This window comes from Microtus oregoni, unplaced genomic scaffold (genome assembly GCF_018167655.1).
Source record: "Microtus oregoni isolate MIOR12 unplaced genomic scaffold, Mior012 000012F_ref0000307, whole genome shotgun sequence".
Classification (NCBI taxonomy): Eukaryota; Metazoa; Chordata; class Mammalia; order Rodentia; family Cricetidae; genus Microtus; species Microtus oregoni.
In genome coordinates, this window is record NW_024543071.1 from 23,062,112 (window position 1) to 23,079,031 (window position 16,920).

The following is a 16,920-nucleotide window of genomic DNA, read 5'->3' on the forward strand; positions in this document are numbered from 1 at the left end:
ATAGCTTAAACTTACTAGAGCCGATTGCATTTTGAAGAAAAGTAAATAGCACAAAACTCTGGTCAATATTAAGTGGGAAACAAAGCCCTCTGGCTTTTCTGTAATTCTGTTTTTTTATGTCCTTACCCCACTCTCTACCCTGCCTTAGAAATAATGCTATCCTGGGTATAATGGCAGAATTTCCAGCTAGCTCTTCTCTTTCTTAATTCTTCAGCAATCAAACATAGAGGCTGTGAAATCAGGAATCCAAGGCAAAATTCCTGCAAACCAGTTGGCGGAGTTGTGGCTGAAGTTGATAGATGAAGTCATAGAAGACACGAGGTACGGGGTCTTCCTATCTCCACATCCCAGACATGTCCTCAGACCATAAGCTCTTCTAGAATCTTCTTAAGTATTTCTCTGAAAAGTGCTTTTGAGCATTGCTTTTTAGTTTCTTGAAATCCCCACCTCACCCCAGGGGGAGTTTCTGAATCACCCTGAAAAGCCCCATTCTCTGGTTTGTTGCTTAGGGAGGTCCAGATTGGACTTCAGGAAGCTAGTCCCAGCAGCCTAAGGCAAAGGGGGAATGGAGGGGAAGGGAGGGCGGAGTGACAAGCCTGAGCCACCCTCCTGAAGAAGGACTCCTGACTTCCATAGGGAGATGGGGACATTGATTCCACCTTTCAGAACAATGTTCCTAATTCATGGTTTGAGAAATAGTTTGCTTTTTTTTTTACTAAGTGTCTCAAGCGCTCCACACCCCTTTAGCAGCGACGCTTACACTAAATTCAGAGCAACAGAGACAGAGTGGCCCCTTACTAGAATGACATGCACATTCATAAAGCATTATCTGTTAAAACAACAACAACAACAACAACAACACAACACAACACAACACACACACACTCCCCAAACCAGGTTAGACAAAACTAGTACATAGGCTTAGTCAGAGGCCTTTTCATTGCTGTTGCTTGGAGAACTAACTCAGATCTTTTCGTATTTAGAAATCATGGGGGAAAGTGATTCATCCCAAACTCATTTTAATATTGGCTAATAAAGCCATGACCCAGGAAGGTGGAAAAGAAAAGCACATTGAGTAACTCCTCTTGCTCTGAGGAAGCAGATACTTCCTCCTCTAGGGTAGGGCTCTGAGTCACCCTGTCTTCTTGTGCCTTCTAGTGGTCTAGTCGGGTCATTGAAGAGCAGCTGAAGTGGAAAGGCCGCACTGGCTTTGTGAGCACTTAAAGCTCACACTGAGAGGCTGAGGGATCCTAAGGGGTCGCCTCTTAATTACAGAGAGGAAAACAGAGAGGCCCCATGGCGCCTTGGTGCTGGGGAGGACGTACCCTCTTAGCCCTGCCGCTCCTTGCCACCGTCAGCATCTCATTCTCGCGGGGCCCAAGTGTGACTTCCGAGCTCAACAGCTTTCACATGTGTTTTTGTTCTACGTGGCCACTGTAGGATCTTAACCCTTTACTCGTATGCTGCCACAGTTGTTAACGAAATCAACCCAAAACGTGGAGTTTCAGTTTTCACTTGGAAAATGCCTGCGAACCGTAGGCTTTGCTGAACAAGGCATGGCCTTATCCAGCTGTCTTCAAAGAAGTGAACTGGAGTCTCTTAAACGCTGCATAACAGGCAGTCCCATGATTGAGGAGAACCGTGCTAGATATCCTTGGTTTAAGGTGTCAGGTGAAGTACAAATGACTGGAAATTCTAGGTGGGGACAATATGAGTCGGATTTCCTGGTCCTAGTGGCAGTCTTGCCCAGTGGTCTCACCTGCTGCCACAGTGACAGGGAAGCGTAGATGACAAGGGGCTAACCTGAGTCACTCACTTAGCCATATTTCTTTGTGGGGGTCCCACCACTGGGACATGGATGGGAATGGCCCTAGGCAGGCTGTCCTTCCTGTTTTCTGGAACTCTTTTAGAACCTTCTGAGATGAAGGCAGTGATGAAGACGATGGCGGTGGGAATATTGTGTAGACTCTGCTGCTTTGAAATCTTTATTCTCTTTCCTGTCAGGGCCACAAAAAATATCCTGAATTCCAGCTTAAATCAAGCAGTGCCATAGTTCAGTACTGACATTTCAGTCTACATGAAATGCATGCAGACATATGTTCGACATGTGTGTAAACATAAGGACTCGGTTTTGAAGCCTAGAATGTCATTCTTAAGTTCTCTCTTTTTTTCCCCTTCCTTTAGATACACCTTGCCTGTCACAGACGGAAAAGCCAATGTCACGGTTCTGGATACTCAGATTCGAAAGTTGCGGTCCAGGTTTCTCTCCCAGATACACGAGGCAGCTATGAAGATGAGATCTGAAGCTACCGATGTGAAATCCACCTTGTTGGAAATCGAGGACTGGCTTGATAAATTAATGCAGCTTACTGAAGAGGTAGACACCTTGGCATCATACTAGTGGTGTGCTTCCAGAAGGATTCTGTGGACAACACCACGGATGGGGCAATGGGTGGAGTATCTGCCGTGATGTTTGTTTGAGACCGTGAACAATCTGGTCGGTCAATGATAAAAACCAAAAGAGTCACTGGGCTGGGAAGGCTACCGAGGACTGGGGGTGAAAGTCACCAAAGTCAGGACAAGAATTTTGAGTTGGGCCTTAGAGGTGCCTGCAGGAAAATCATTGCTTTCATAAGTGCTGTCACAGAGTGTTCTGAATGATGGAACAGTAGAGCACGACACAGAGAATTAAAATATCTCTGTACTGGATTAGGAAGATATAGATTTAAGTCCTAAATCGTATGTGACCTTGGGCAAGCTGTATAACTCACTTCTGCCTTCCCTGCCTGTAAAATGGAGAAACGCAGTACTTGCATCACAGCGCTGTTGTGGAAAGACTTAAAGAGGATGATGACGGTTACAAAGGGGACAGCACAGTGCAGGGCACACAGGAGTTGCTAGATACATGTCAGGTGTCCCTCGCCTCTGCGGCTGAAAGGACAGGAGGAAACAGACTCCTCCTGTCCCTCGAGTATCTAGGGGATAGTGTCCTACACTCTGTCCGTTCTTATGATAACTAACCCGCTTCTGCAACAATGGCATTAATCTGAGCTTGTGGGTCAACCACTCCCGGCCTTTTCATCTCTCATTAGGCCGAGTAACACTGTTGAGAAAAGCTTTTCGACATATAACCCTGAGGAACACATTCAAGCCATGGCAGCTTGCAGCTTTTTCAGTCTGCTGATGGTTTTCTCTAAATGATGCTTGAGAGATGAGGGGGTACTTTCTAAAATGCCTTTCAGACCAGAGTGGGGTGCAACTCTTCACCTGCTTCCCTGTTTCTCTCCTCCTTCCCCCCAGTCACCCACAGCCTGTTCCTTAGCCCTGTGTAACCACCGTGTGACTGAAGAAGATGTGTGTCTCCTGACTTTGAGACACAGTATTTCTCCAGCCTGTCCCATATAAACTCACCTTGTCTGCTTTCTTTTCCACCCAATTCACTGCGCAGCCTCAGAACAGTATGCCCGACATTATCATCTGGATGATCCGTGGAGAGAAAAGACTGGCCTATGCACGGATTCCTGCCCATCAAGTCTTATACTCCACCAGCGGTGGTAACGCTTCTGGAAAATACTGTGGGAAAACCCAAACCATCCTTCTGAAGGTACGTCTTCACGGCGGGATGGAAAAATGCATGCAGATTCTGTCCCGAAGGAGGAGTTGTTTTATCATATTCATCTGCTACAGAGCTAAGGTGTTTAAGATCAATGCTGACCTGTTCTGGTCCCTTCTGGGATCATAGTTTTTAGAGAGTGACATGAGGATGGCTGGCCTTCAACCACAGACACCTCTCTAGATGTCTCTGACGTTAATAGTAACACGACACTGTCATTTGCTTTCTGACATGCATTTTTCTCTCTTAATGTCTCAGACAAGCAATACATTTCTTCCGCTGATGCTAAGTATTTGAGAGAAGTGGGTGGTATAGTCAGGCATGGGATCAAGGGTCTCTAGAACAGACAGAATGAACACACATTAAGAGTGTATCTATTATATTGGCTTATTGGATAGGGTCTGGCTCAACAATGGCTGTCTCAATCAGAAAGGCCAAGAACTGGTGACTGATTGGTCCACAAGGCTGGATGTCGTAGCGGTCTCAGTCTGGTGCTGAAGGTTCAGCAGATTCTTGAAGAGCAATTGATCTTAGGTTTCCATTGGAACTGGAAGCTGAGTCTTAATATTAGCAGTGGCAGCACCAACGTTGATGAACTTGCCAGCAAAAGTGAAGGCAAGCAGGCATAAAGCAAAAATCTTTCCTCTCTTTCCTTCATCTGGGTTGCCACCAGCAAGTGCTGCCCACATTTATGATAGGTCTTTACACTTCAGATATCTGGTTAATAAAATTCCTCACAATAGGGCTGGAGAGATGGCTCAGTGGTTAAGAGCACTGGCTCCTCTTCCAGAGGTCCGATTCTCAGCGATCACGTGATGGCTCACAACCATCTGTAAAGAGATATGGTGCCCTCTTCTGGCTGGCAAGCATAAATGCAGACAAAATGCTGTGTACACAATAAATAAATCTTTAAAAAAAAAAAAATCCTGACAGCAATGTCCAGTATCTTACCTTTTGATTCAGATCCTGTCAAGTTGACAACCACGATCAACCACCACAGACAGAAGGTGCTCTAATAGATAAAAGTTTTGATAATTGCTACTTTAAGCAGAAGTTTTGAATATCACCATCATCATCATCATCATCAAAATCATCATCTTCGTCACTATCGGTTTTTTGAGACAGGGTCGCACTATTTACATCAGGCTGGCCTAGAACTCAGAGAACTCTACCTGCCTATGTCTCCCAAGTGCTGTGGCATGTGCCACAATACCACACTCGTTCCGAATATCTTAGAGTCACGGACTCTAAAGTACTTTTTTGGGGGGTTGTGCCTGTATCTACCATTCTGCCCATACTCAGCAAGTTTCCTAGGACCCACAACCCCATCCTAGGAACCCCCCCCCTCCATGAAGAACTTCTATGGGCATGTCTTGGAACACTGACAGAGGCCTGGGCTGCATCTATGTTCTCAACATAGCCCTCATTGGCATGATTTGATGCCCGATCCTGTCTACCCAACAGCAGTTCCTTGGAGTTAAGAAAGGAATAACCAGTTCTGAGACGAGAAAGGGCTCGGCTAAGGGAGACGTGTTCTCTACCACCAGGACCCATCCGCTGACCTTTATTAGTGTCCACATGGCTCTTAGCCAGGAGGCTGTGAGCAGCATCTGAGTGGCCATCTTCTTCCAGCTGTCTTCTGCAGCATGAATCAGACTTCAGATAAACCTCAATTAAAATCCCCATCAGCAGCAGTGGAAGCAAACTGATTAGTTAAAAAGCTTCAAGGAAGCCAGAGAGCCCAGGGTGTGTGTTCCGGGTTAGGTTGTAGAATCTAAAGAAAAACTCTGTGTATTTGTTGACTCCCTTTGCCCTCATTATCTAGCTTGAGAAGTCTTTTAGTTCAGTTGATTTTTTTTCTTTAGTCTCAGCATCTCTTTGTAACATTAAAAATATTATTGTAGACTACAAAGGGCCTTTGTTTATATGACTTGTATCCCCAGTACTTGTTGTAACAGAAATTAAAATAGAAAAACAAACACAGGACACAGGAGACTTTGTCTCGACACACATACACACACACACACACACACACAGCTATCTCTAAGGGTCAATTTATAACAGAGCTTTTTGTTAAGATACTGGTCACATGCTAATTTGTGAAGTGACTTGGGAGAACTTCCTCCTTTATCACGCCAAGTATTAAACAGTCAAGTACTCAAGGGTGAGGATTTAACAAAACTAGTAATCAATACTGGGTTATTTTAAAAACCCATCAAAATTGTTTTAGTTCTTTATTTTTTTTAAGCCAAAGTAATTCTTTAGTGGAACTGGCATTTCATGTTCTGTGCTTGAGAGTTGAGTGCTGTTAATACCGATGGGTACAGTGGGATGCCACTGCCTCATCTGTATGAATGCCAACAAGACAAGACAGATCTCACGTTGGTGCTCTTAGGAAGAGTGTTCTGCCCTGGTAGACCTCCTGAAATGGTCTCAGGAATGGGTGACAATCTACAGCTCACACTTTGAACGGTCTCAGGGACAGGTGGGAATCTCCGGCTCACACTTTGATTGACTGATTGATTGAGTGAATGAATGACAGTTTATCAATGAAGGAAAAGATGTTCTTGAGAATGGAAGTCAAAGAGCTGGGAAAGGCCAGGCACTCTTGACGGCTGCGGGAACTTTGGGACTTACTGCTTTAGCTCCTATTACAATCTTTGCTGTAGGGTCATTTGTCAGTTTTAACCAAAGCAGATACAAACTCAGTCTGGTGGGAGCGATGAGTAGAAGTTGAGCATGCTTGAGCTTTATTTAGCGTGATGTCACAGTTCATGCGGTATTTGTCCCATTGTCACCTAAGATGCTATTGTTCATCCACAGTATCCACAGGAAAAAAACAATGGGCCCAAAGTGCCTGTGGAATTGCGAGTGAATATCTGGCTGGGTTTAAGTGCCGTGGAGAAGAAGTTCAATAGCTTCGCCGAAGGCTCCTTCACCGTCTTTGCTGAAATGGTACCTTTAATGACAGCCCTGTCTTCTCTCTCGTAGAGCAGAACTTTCTCTTTTTAATACCGAGAGCAGTCATTACTACCTCCTGTTAAAGAATTTTAGCCCAAGGGATGAGGAGAAGACCCTCCTGAGAATTATTGACAGTAGGACACTCCAGAGTCACTACCTCCTATTTAGTGTCATTCAAAGATGGAAACAACTCCCATGATGCATCACGGTTCGCAGAACACATTCACAACCGTTTGCACGCATGAACTCTAAGAAACCTGCTGTGCCCAGTTTACAGATGAGCATGTGGACTCTCAGGAGGAGGAGCGACTTGCCCAGAGTCGCCCGAGCACTGGCAGGCCCGAGTTTAGGCCCATACTTTTTGTGTGTACAGCTTCTCTGCTTTCTGTTGTCATCTAGCCTCCGAGCTGGGCAAATTCAGATTTCACAGCTGGCTTGCTTTCTCAGTCTCTGATAGTATTTCTCCAATCTGTCTTTAACAGTATGAAAACCAAGCCCTTGTGTTTGGGAAGTGGGGCACATCTGGACTGGTGGGACGTCATAAATTCTCTGACGTCACGGGAAAAATAAAACTCAAAAGAGAATTCTTTTTGCCTCCCAAGGGATGGGAGTGGGAAGGAGACTGGATGGTCGACCCTGAAAGAAGGTGAGTGTTCGACTTTCTAGGTCACTTGTGTTGTTGAGTTGTGTGTGTGTGTGTGTGTGTGTTCAGGTGTTTGCATGCCTTAGCACACATGTGAGCATCAGAAGACATCTTTTAAGAGTAAGTTTTTTCCACTCTGTTGAGTCAGGGTCTTTTGATTCTGCTGTTATTCTGTGTCCAGGCTAGCTGGTGCACAGCTTCTGGAAGATTCTCCTGTCTGTCTTCCAACTCGCCTTTGGAATGCTGGGATGATTGACGTTCACCACCACACGCAACTTTTTTCTGTGGGTTCTTGGGATTCAGCTCAGGCTATCAGACTTGAGTCCTGGCTGGAGCTTTTACCCATGGAACTGTCTTTCCAGCCCCTCCGTCGTCTGTTGTCATTCTTATTAACATTAATTTTACCCACTGGATAGGACTAGGTCCATAGAAATTTACAGGAAGTTGGAAGATACCATCAGTCCCAAAAGACAAAAATAAAAGGCACCTAAGGGAATGTAGGGTACAGGTCTGTTAACCCCAGCTACCCAGGGGCTCAAGTAGGAGGATTGCATGTTTGAGGTCTGCCTGGAGTGCAGACGGACTCCATTCAAGTCCAGCAACTTACAGGACCCAGTCTCAAAATGCCAAGTAAAAGTCAGGGAAATGAGGAGGGACATGCCTCCCTGGGAGAGTACTTGTCTCTCATGCGCAAGGCTGTCAGTCTAATACCCAGTACAACACTGTCTATGCCTAGATCTAAATATGTGTTTATATATGTCTGGCTTAGGGTTTCTATTGCTGTGGAGAGACACCATGACCATGGTAACTTTTATTAAGGAAAACATTTTACTGGGGTGACTTGCTGGCTTATATCCATATCATGATGGCTGGGAGCATGGTGGCATGTAGGCAGACATGAAGTGGCTACATCTTTATCAGAAGGCAACAGGAAGTGGACTGTGACTCTGGGTGCTATCTTGAGCATGTATGAGACCTCAAAGCCCACCTCCACCATGACACATTTCCTCCACAAGGTCACACCTTCTAATAGTGCCACTCCCTCTGCTATTTGGTGAGGTCAAGGGTAGCCTGGGCTATAGGAGACCCATCTCAGCCAATCAATCAACAATCACAAAGTAAATAAAAATGGTTGGTGGCAACATTAGTCCTAGAGCTCCCTCTTGTGGCCACCTTGTGATGGCACATTCTGGGACCTGTATTGTAAGGTCTCCTTTGGAGTCATCGCATGGCCTAAAAACGAAGGACAAGAAGCAAGCTGGTCTGCCAGACCAAGTGCCCACACGTCCTTGCTTCTGGTGCAGGACTGTTTGCTTTGTTTGGAATTGTGGGAATTGGTGAGGAGTGGAGGTGGGGAGTTGAATTGAACAGAAGGAAGGGGATGAGGACCCGAAAGGTAGAGAGAATTGTGACAGGAAAAACACAAGGCTGGGACACCAGAGACGGCAGCCAAACCTTTGGGTCTCCTGTGTGGTGCAGAGGAGAGATGGATGATTTCAATTTATACAAATGGTTGGGGCTGTTGGCTTTTTGATACCCTTCCAGGGTTTGGTTGGAATCAAATAGTAGAAATAGTAAGGGAGAAAGAACCATCACTTGAGGGTCCCTGGCAGACAACTCAAGGCGAAGTTGGAGCCTCTGTGCCTTTCTTCCATTGGGTTTTTAAATCCGAGCCAAAGCTGGCCAAGCAGAGTCAGCACAGAGCGCTCGAGGGCCCCAAAGGGTCTGGAGTGTGAAATGAGCAGGCTCGGCTGTCTTCTTAGAAACCACCAGTTTATGTCGCGCAGAGCCAGCAAGCCAAAGGCACACATTTCCACACAGCCTCACTCCATTCCCTGGTCTTTGAACTGTCAGCCAAGAGTTTCACTGAGAAAACGCTGGAAAGTCTATACTGCAGCAAGCAGTGTGGAAGACGCTCTCTGTGCTCCCTGCAGGGAGCGGTTCAAGAGCCCTTTTAGCGCGATTTTCCTGGCTCCACGGAAGGAGCGACCATGCCAATGGTCCTCTATAATTTACGTCTCGCTGGCCCAGCCCCCCTCTCCGAATGACTGTCAAAAGCTTTTAGTTCAAAGTCAAATTTGGAATGGAGAAACCAAAGGGCTCAAGCCAGAAGGCCAGAAGGGAAGTGGTGTCATTCCAAGCTGTAGGGGTCGCCCAACAGTGTGAAATGGCTGGGGTTCCTGGTTCCGGTTCCATTTCTCCTGGGTAACAGGAGCCCCCTCTCGCCCACAGCCTCCTGACTGAGGCCGATGCAGGTCACACAGAGTTCACGGATGAAGTCTACCAGAATGAGACTCGCTATCCGGGAGGCGAGTGGAAGGCAGCAGAAGACACCTATACGGATGCGGTGAGCCACCGGCATGCCCCATCTCTGCATCACGAGACACAGAGATGCTCCACCCTCTCTTCCCGCTTCATCCCCGATTCCAAATAGTCTCCCATTTACAACAGAAGCCCCGCAAGTGCATGCTCATTACTGACATCCAGTAAGCGCTGGGCCGCTGTGGCTAGACACTGCTCCAGCATCAAGTTTGAGTTGTGCACAGTTTCTAAGTAGAAATTTACTATCTAGCTTGTTTTTAAGATCACGAGAAATGAAATGTTCACTTTAAAGAAATACACAGGTGGGCAGGAGAGATGGCTCAGAGGTTAAGAGCACTGCTATACTTCCAAAGGTCCTGAGTTCAATTCCCAGCAACCACATGGTGGCTCACAACCTTCTGTAATGAGATCTGGTGCCCTCTTCTGGCCTGCAGGGACATAGGCAGGCAGACCACTGTATACTTAATAAAAACAAATAAATCTTTTTTTTTTTAAAAAAAAGAATTACATAGGCAAGCAAAAACAAAAAAAAATGGTAAAAAAAATGGAGCTGAGGAGATGTGTTGGCAGCTCCCAGCGTTCATGCCGGCAGCCTGCAAACACCTATACTGCAGTTGCATGGCCTCCCATAGCCTTCTGGGGCCTCTGCGGACACTCTTATGCATGTGCACATAATCACACACATCCCCAAAAATAAAAATAAAAATGTTAAACTTTAAAAAAAAATCCAGTGTTCAGGGAAATGAGAAGTAATTCTCCCCGCCTACCACTGTCCTCTATAAAATAGCCACCGTTGCAGGTTTCTGTTTTTATATAAGTGTGCTTTTTCCTCTTCAAACTAGAATTGTGTTGGGCACACAATTCCTCAACATGTATTTTCACATAATGATATATTTGAGCACCTGTGTGTGTGCATGCTCATGTGGATGTGTGCACACATGCACAGAGAAGCACATACAAGTGTGCACACATGCTCGCAGAGGCAAGACCAACATGCAGTGTCTTCCTCAGCCACTCGCTGCCTCAGTTCAGGGATGTTTACTGAGCCTGAGCCCCACTGACTGGGCTGGGCTGTCTGACCACAGGCTCCCAAGATCTCCTCACTCCTCCTCCCAGGTGCTGGGGCTACAGATGTGGACTTCCACTCCTGGCTTTGATGTGCATGTTGGGCTTCTGAACTAATTATTAACTGAGCTGTTTCCCAGCTCCAGGTCATCTTTTGATAACTGCACACACAGAGCTGGGAACTTTGCAATAAGCCCCTATTGTTGTTTATTTGTACATCTCATAGACATTTGGGGGTTCGGTGGTTTGGGGTGAGTTTTTTGTTTTGTTTCATCGTTGGTTTTTATAAAAGATGTGGCAGTGAATATCTTTATACAACCATTTTTACACATTAATGAAAGCTTATGTCTAGAAAACTGTCCTTGGAATTGTGTGGTCAAACTCCAAATGCAGGGAACTGGTACACACGTACTCCCAGCAACAGCGTAACAGGGTCCTTGCTTCCGTACCTTCCCACCACGTCATCTTTGTTGATCCGTGACGTGGGGTCCCTGCCACGGATCCACTTTGCATTCTCTTAACTTGAAACGGAGCTGAGTGTTTTCCATGTTTACAGTCACCTTTATTTCTTTTACACGTGAACTTTATCATAACTCTTTTTGAATTTTAAAGTAAACCTAAGTCAGCATTTTATATAAATTTTGCTCAGCCTCACGTGATCAGCACCATGAGCCTCCAGCAGCATTTCCTGAACTTAAACACATGTGTCTTTTTTTAAAGATTTATTTATTTATTATCTATGCAGTATTTTTCCTGCACACCAGAAGAAGTCACCAGATCTCATTATAGATGGCTGTAAGCCACCATGTGATCACTGGGACTTGAACTCGGGACCTCTGGAAGAGTAACCAGTGCTCCTAACCATCTCTCCAGATCCTGAACACATGTGTCTCAATGCTTGATCTGTTCTGTTCTATTTTTTTTTCCTGAATAAACTCTCATAAACTTGAGCAGCACTATCTAATAGAATTAAATGAGACCATATGAAATTGCTAATGTTAGATCATTTTGGTTTACAAAACTAAGAATTTCACATGGTTCAACTTAAAGCTATTCTTTAATAGTAAAAATAGAAGGTACTGGAGACAAGTAATTTTCATGCAGCATTTGTATGTGTTGCATGAATAATAAAAACCCAGAGACAGACACTTCGACCTGAAGATCAGCAAAGCAAAGCAGTCAAGCCACTAGAGAGATCTTACCAAGGCTCAGACAAAGGAGTGATCCTGCAATGGTTTCCACCAACCTCAGACCCCTCACTCCACTGAGTTCCTGTCTCTTCCCCTTTAGATTTCTCTCTCTGCCCAGCCATATTGCTCCTGTCTCCACCTCCCAAGTGCTGGGATTAAAGGCATGGAACCCCAAGTGCTGGGATCACCTTTGTGTGAGCTCTGTTTCTCTTTTGGCCATATTCCATCTTACGTAGCCCAGGGTAGCCTTGAACTCATAAAGATCCATCTGCCTCAAGTCCTGGGATTAAAGGTGTGTGCCACCACTCCCTGTACGGCTGACTAGCGTGACTGCTTTTCCCTCTGATCTTTAGGCAAGTTTTTAGCTAATAATATACCACTATATGTATATAAGTAAAGATTACAGTTTTCTGAATAAAATGGATCTGGAAGACGTTATCTATAAAGACATGCACATTCTGTAGTTAAGTATCAGGAAAGTTTCCTCACCTTTGGATCTCATTCACTCCTGTCTGTCTGTCTCTTAGAATGGAGATAAGGCAGCATCACCCAGCGAGCTGACTTGCCCTCCAGGTTGGGAGTGGGAAGATGACGCGTGGACGTATGACATAAATCGAGCCGTGGATGAGAAAGGTAAGTACATCTCTTAGCTTGAGTGTGAGTCAGCAGAAAGGCCTTGGTTAACTAGAGCAAAGGCTCCACGGGAGGAAGGGCCTTTCCCCGCTGGCCTAGGACAGTTAGGTCATGTGGTGTTATCCGTGACTATTCAAATGTGTATCTGACTCCCAAACAGATAGACAGATGCTGGGTGAGGAGATGTTCGAAGCAGAAAATGGAGGTGATGGGGCCAACCGGCCGGACTCTAGGATACCTAGAAATCCAGAGTTAGAGTATAGGAGAGATCTAGAGCTTGGTTTTTCTCTTTCCTAATCACATTTCATAATCTTCCTGGGCTAATCAAACTTAGAGGTCCTATAACTCAGACAGGAGAATGGCAAATGTCTTGTAAGTCATCCCACACAGCAGGCGTGTGATTGACATAGCTTCTAGGTATAGCAGTACCTACCATTCTCTACAAATAGCCAGATCAGATGAACTTGACCATTTGGAACTAGCAGGGGAAGAGCGTAACTGGTCCTTTCTTTTAAGAGGTGATAAAACATGGACAGAGTAGGATTGATGCATAAGACTCCAAATGGATGGGCAATTCTGCCTTGGTTGTGATACATAATAATATATCTTATCATAATGGTATTTATTGAGCAATAACTGTGTACCCAGCACATAGTTGTGTGCCTTTTACCATTAAGGCCGTCATGTTGGAACACAGACAGGTTTACCAACTTGTAGGAAATGCAAGTGAAGGTCTAGAGATGTAGTTGGGTAGCAGAGCCTTACCTGGTATTCACAGGGCTCTAGGTTCCATCCCAAAGGAACAGAAAGATTGAGTAACTCTTACCCAAAATCCTGGACCCAGAGGAAGTGGTTTTTGGTTTGAGAAATATTTAGATTTTGGAATATTAGCACACACATGCATCTGCATACATGCACACATACATGCATGTATACGTATACATACTTTTACATTTGTGGCCTGATGGCACCCAAAGCTTCGGCATGGCACACTTCATCTTCTCAGATTAAGCCTGCTCAACCCTGTGACAGTCGTAACAGCAGAACATCTGTGAGCAGAGAGAGGAGCTATCCGTTATCTAGCAAGCTATTTGCTGGCCAGGCAGAGGCTTCTCTTTCGAGTAACTATTTTCAAATTCTGTTACAGGCTGGGAGTATGGAATTACCATTCCTCCTGATAATAAGCCCAAGTCCTGGGTTGCAGCAGAGAAAATGTATCACACTCACAGACGGCGGAGACTGGTCCGAAAACGCAAGAAAGATTTGACCCAAACAGCTTCGAGTACTGCAAGGGTAAGAGAAGTAGGAGGGGACGGTGCCTGGTGTTCTGCCTGCCACACCGTGCAGAGTTCCAGCTGCATGGCTGTTTCTGCACAGCCGTTTGCAAATCAAGGATCTGATACTGGAATTCAGGGCTCTGGAAGTGTGCCCTGCTCACCTGATATCTCAGAAATCAGCCAGCCTGCTCACTGAGTAACTCTGGGGACAGAGCAGCGAGCGATCTGTGCTTCCTGCAAGCCCTCCATGATGCTGAGACAGAGTGGATGAGGTCTCTAGAAGGGTAGAAAAGGACTCTGAAGTTATGCTGGCAGGATAAGACAGGAGTATCGATAACCTCAGGACCTAGGACAAGACCCAGAATTCAAATCCCGACTCTACAGTCTTTCTCATTTGTGAAATGGGATCTGTCTTAGGTAGGGTTTTCTCTTGCTGTGGTGAAACACCAGGACTGGAAGCAGCTTGTGTGGGAAGGGTTAATATTTCAGCTCACCTGTCCTCATCACCGTCCATCATGGAGGAAAGGTTTTGCTGCCTGAGGGACCAGCCTCCAGCTGCACAGAAGTGGAAAGGAATCCACAGACTCAATGTGCTATGACTTTTTTATCTGAGGGGTAAGGAGAAAGACACTCATGCTCTCTTGATAGTTTCCTTCTTCTGTAGTCTTTATTCTCTTTTCTTATCTCTATCCAGAAATGTCCCTTCTGTCTCTCTTGATGTTTTCCTCCTAACCTAATTTTTATTCTCCCTAATCTCTCATTCTTGACGTTTTTCTTCTATCTTTATTCTTGTTCTCTTTCTTTGTTTTCCCTTATACGCCCCACAAAATCTTTCAAGCTATATAACAATTACAATGTGGTTACATCCTATTTTTCAAGTGAATGATTACAATGAAAGCAAGTAGAAAACATGCTTTTTATTTCCTTTCCATGATTTAACATTTTACGTATTACAGGTAAAAAACAAATTATCATCAAGAACCCACGTACATTCATACCCAAGCAACTTGTTACAGATTAACAGAGTATAAACAAGCACGGTATTCTTATCAGCCAGTTCTATTACTGGAAGGCTGCGTGTTGTGGTTACAAAGAAAGGACCAGTTACTTTATTACTTATCTTGAAAGGTGATCTTACAAGGGCTCTTAGAGGAATCGCAAGCCTAAACGTCTGTACATGAAAAACAACCAGTCAGCTCTACTTTAAATCTTTAGCCTGCGTACCCACTCATCAGTAGTTTTTATATCAGGAGATTGAGGGCAGAAATGGGTACAGGGAATTAATCATCATCTTTGATCAACAACCGATTCTTAACAAGGGAAATACATCAGCTAGTAATAATTGGGCTGCTTTGTTTTCTGATCCCTAACTTCAGAGCTATTATCAAAATACCTTAATCTAACCCGAGGCTTTGTCTCAGCTATGATACACTCCAAACCTGTGAACATCTCCCAGCATTAAGATGAAAAGGGTTTAAGCTAACTGGGCTACCAGGACTCAGCTGTTTTCCTTAATCACTATCCTAAGGCGCAGTCTATGGGGCTCCTCAGTAGGAACTTATGTGTTCTAGCTGTGTGATATTTCCTTGTTTTATTTTTTTAGCCTCTGCAGCCTCTGCTTTATCAAAGGCAGGGCAGCATTTTATCCTACCTTTACCTATGTTAATCCTATGTTAATTTTCCCACTAAACTAACCTCTATATAATCCCTTACAATATTTATTTAAAGTCCTCAATCAAAATTCAACTTAAACTCACACTAGTTTTTTGTTGTTGTAGTTGTGGGTTTTTTGTTTGTTTGTTTGTTTCTAGCTTTGGAGCCTGTCCTGGAATGTACTCTGTAGACCAGGCTGGCCTTGAACTCACAGAGATGTGCCTTTCTCTGCCTCCGAGTGCTCGGATTAAAGGTGTGTACCACCACAGCCTGACCTAACACTATTATTGTATAAAATCATTGCTTCGGTTAAACAGTACAGCTTAAGAGGAAATCATCTTCCTAATAACCCACAGGTAAAAATGCCCAGTAGAACGGGATGTTTCCATGAGACACGCACACTACATTTCAGGCAGGGGGATCTCCCCACCCCCATTTACACCATGCCAGACACCAGGGAAAGATGGCAGCAGCAGACACGTGAGGGCACAGTAGGAGCAAAAGTCACTCTGTGTCTGTGGTCTTGGGGCCTTGCCTATCCAAGAAATATCCTGATGGGCCAGTCCCTTGATGTCAGCTGTCATGTACAGCTCCTCTGACATGGCCACTGGCAAAGTCAAGAGACTGGAGGCAGGAACTGATGCAGAGGCCATGGAGGAATGCTTCTTACTGGCTTGCTCATCATGACTTGCTCAGCCTGCTTTCTTATAGCCCAGAACTACCTACCCAGAGGTGGCACCATCCACAGTAAGCTGGGCCCTCCCACATCAATCGTCAATCAAGAAAACTCCCTCCAGGCTTGCCCATAGGCCAACCTGGAAGAGGCATTTTTTTTTTCATTTAAGTTCCTTCTTCATAAATAACTCTAGCTTGTATCTAGTTGACATAAAACTATCCATACCTTAATTTAGTTAGGGTATCACAAGGCTTTAAACTGCATACTAAATTAAGTGGGATAGTAAAATGGAATTAATACCAAAAAGTATGTTTTACATGTCATTTAGAACATTCAGCACACAAATGTGTCATGCATAAGCTGTAAGGTCTGGGTTGTTGCTCATTCCACAGATGGAGTTCATAGCCATAAAATAGACTTGCTATAGGTCATATCTTCAAAAGGTGACAGAGATGACCTTTGAAGCCAGGTTAGACTGATACTAAACAGGAGCGCTTCCTATTGCTCTGAAGGCTCAACTCTAGCAGATGCTGGGAAGTCACATTTTATTCAATGATGATCTTCCTGGGAAGGAGAATAGTTAGACCATCTTGGTGTCTACCTTGCTTAGCAGCCTGCTTCCTGGACAGGGTGTGCTAGAATGGGTGTGTCTTAAACCGACATTGTCTCGACCTGATTGGGTGAGAAATTTCCAGACATGCTTCACTTTCTCTTTCCACACAAGCACTAACATGACTTGGGAAGAACACTGGACCATTGGTCAGAAATCCTAGTTCCACTAATGAGCCGGGCTGAGACTTCAATCATGTCCCCTAACCTGCTTCATTTTTGGCTACGCAAGTTATGTATGACCTTGTTCTTATTCACACTATCACAAAGGAAGCTGC

General features: G+C 44.9%; 1 protein-coding gene across 4 annotated transcripts in view; it reads left to right on the plus strand.

Annotated features, from left to right (window-relative positions):
- The window catches only part of Myof (myoferlin), a 139,804-nt gene that overhangs the window by 78,617 nt on the left and 44,267 nt on the right, over positions 1-16,920 (plus strand). For all 4 annotated transcript variants that reach the window (XM_041661564.1, XM_041661566.1, XM_041661565.1 and 1 more), the window contains 8 exons: positions 215-321; positions 2,185-2,377; positions 3,449-3,604; positions 6,437-6,568; positions 7,057-7,220; positions 9,450-9,564; positions 12,322-12,427; positions 13,575-13,720. In XM_041661564.1, the coding sequence (XP_041517498.1) occupies positions 215-321; positions 2,185-2,377; positions 3,449-3,604; positions 6,437-6,568; positions 7,057-7,220; positions 9,450-9,564; positions 12,322-12,427; positions 13,575-13,720 (1,119 nt within the window). The remainder of the gene's footprint in view (positions 1-214; positions 322-2,184; positions 2,378-3,448; positions 3,605-6,436; positions 6,569-7,056; positions 7,221-9,449; positions 9,565-12,321; positions 12,428-13,574; positions 13,721-16,920) is intronic.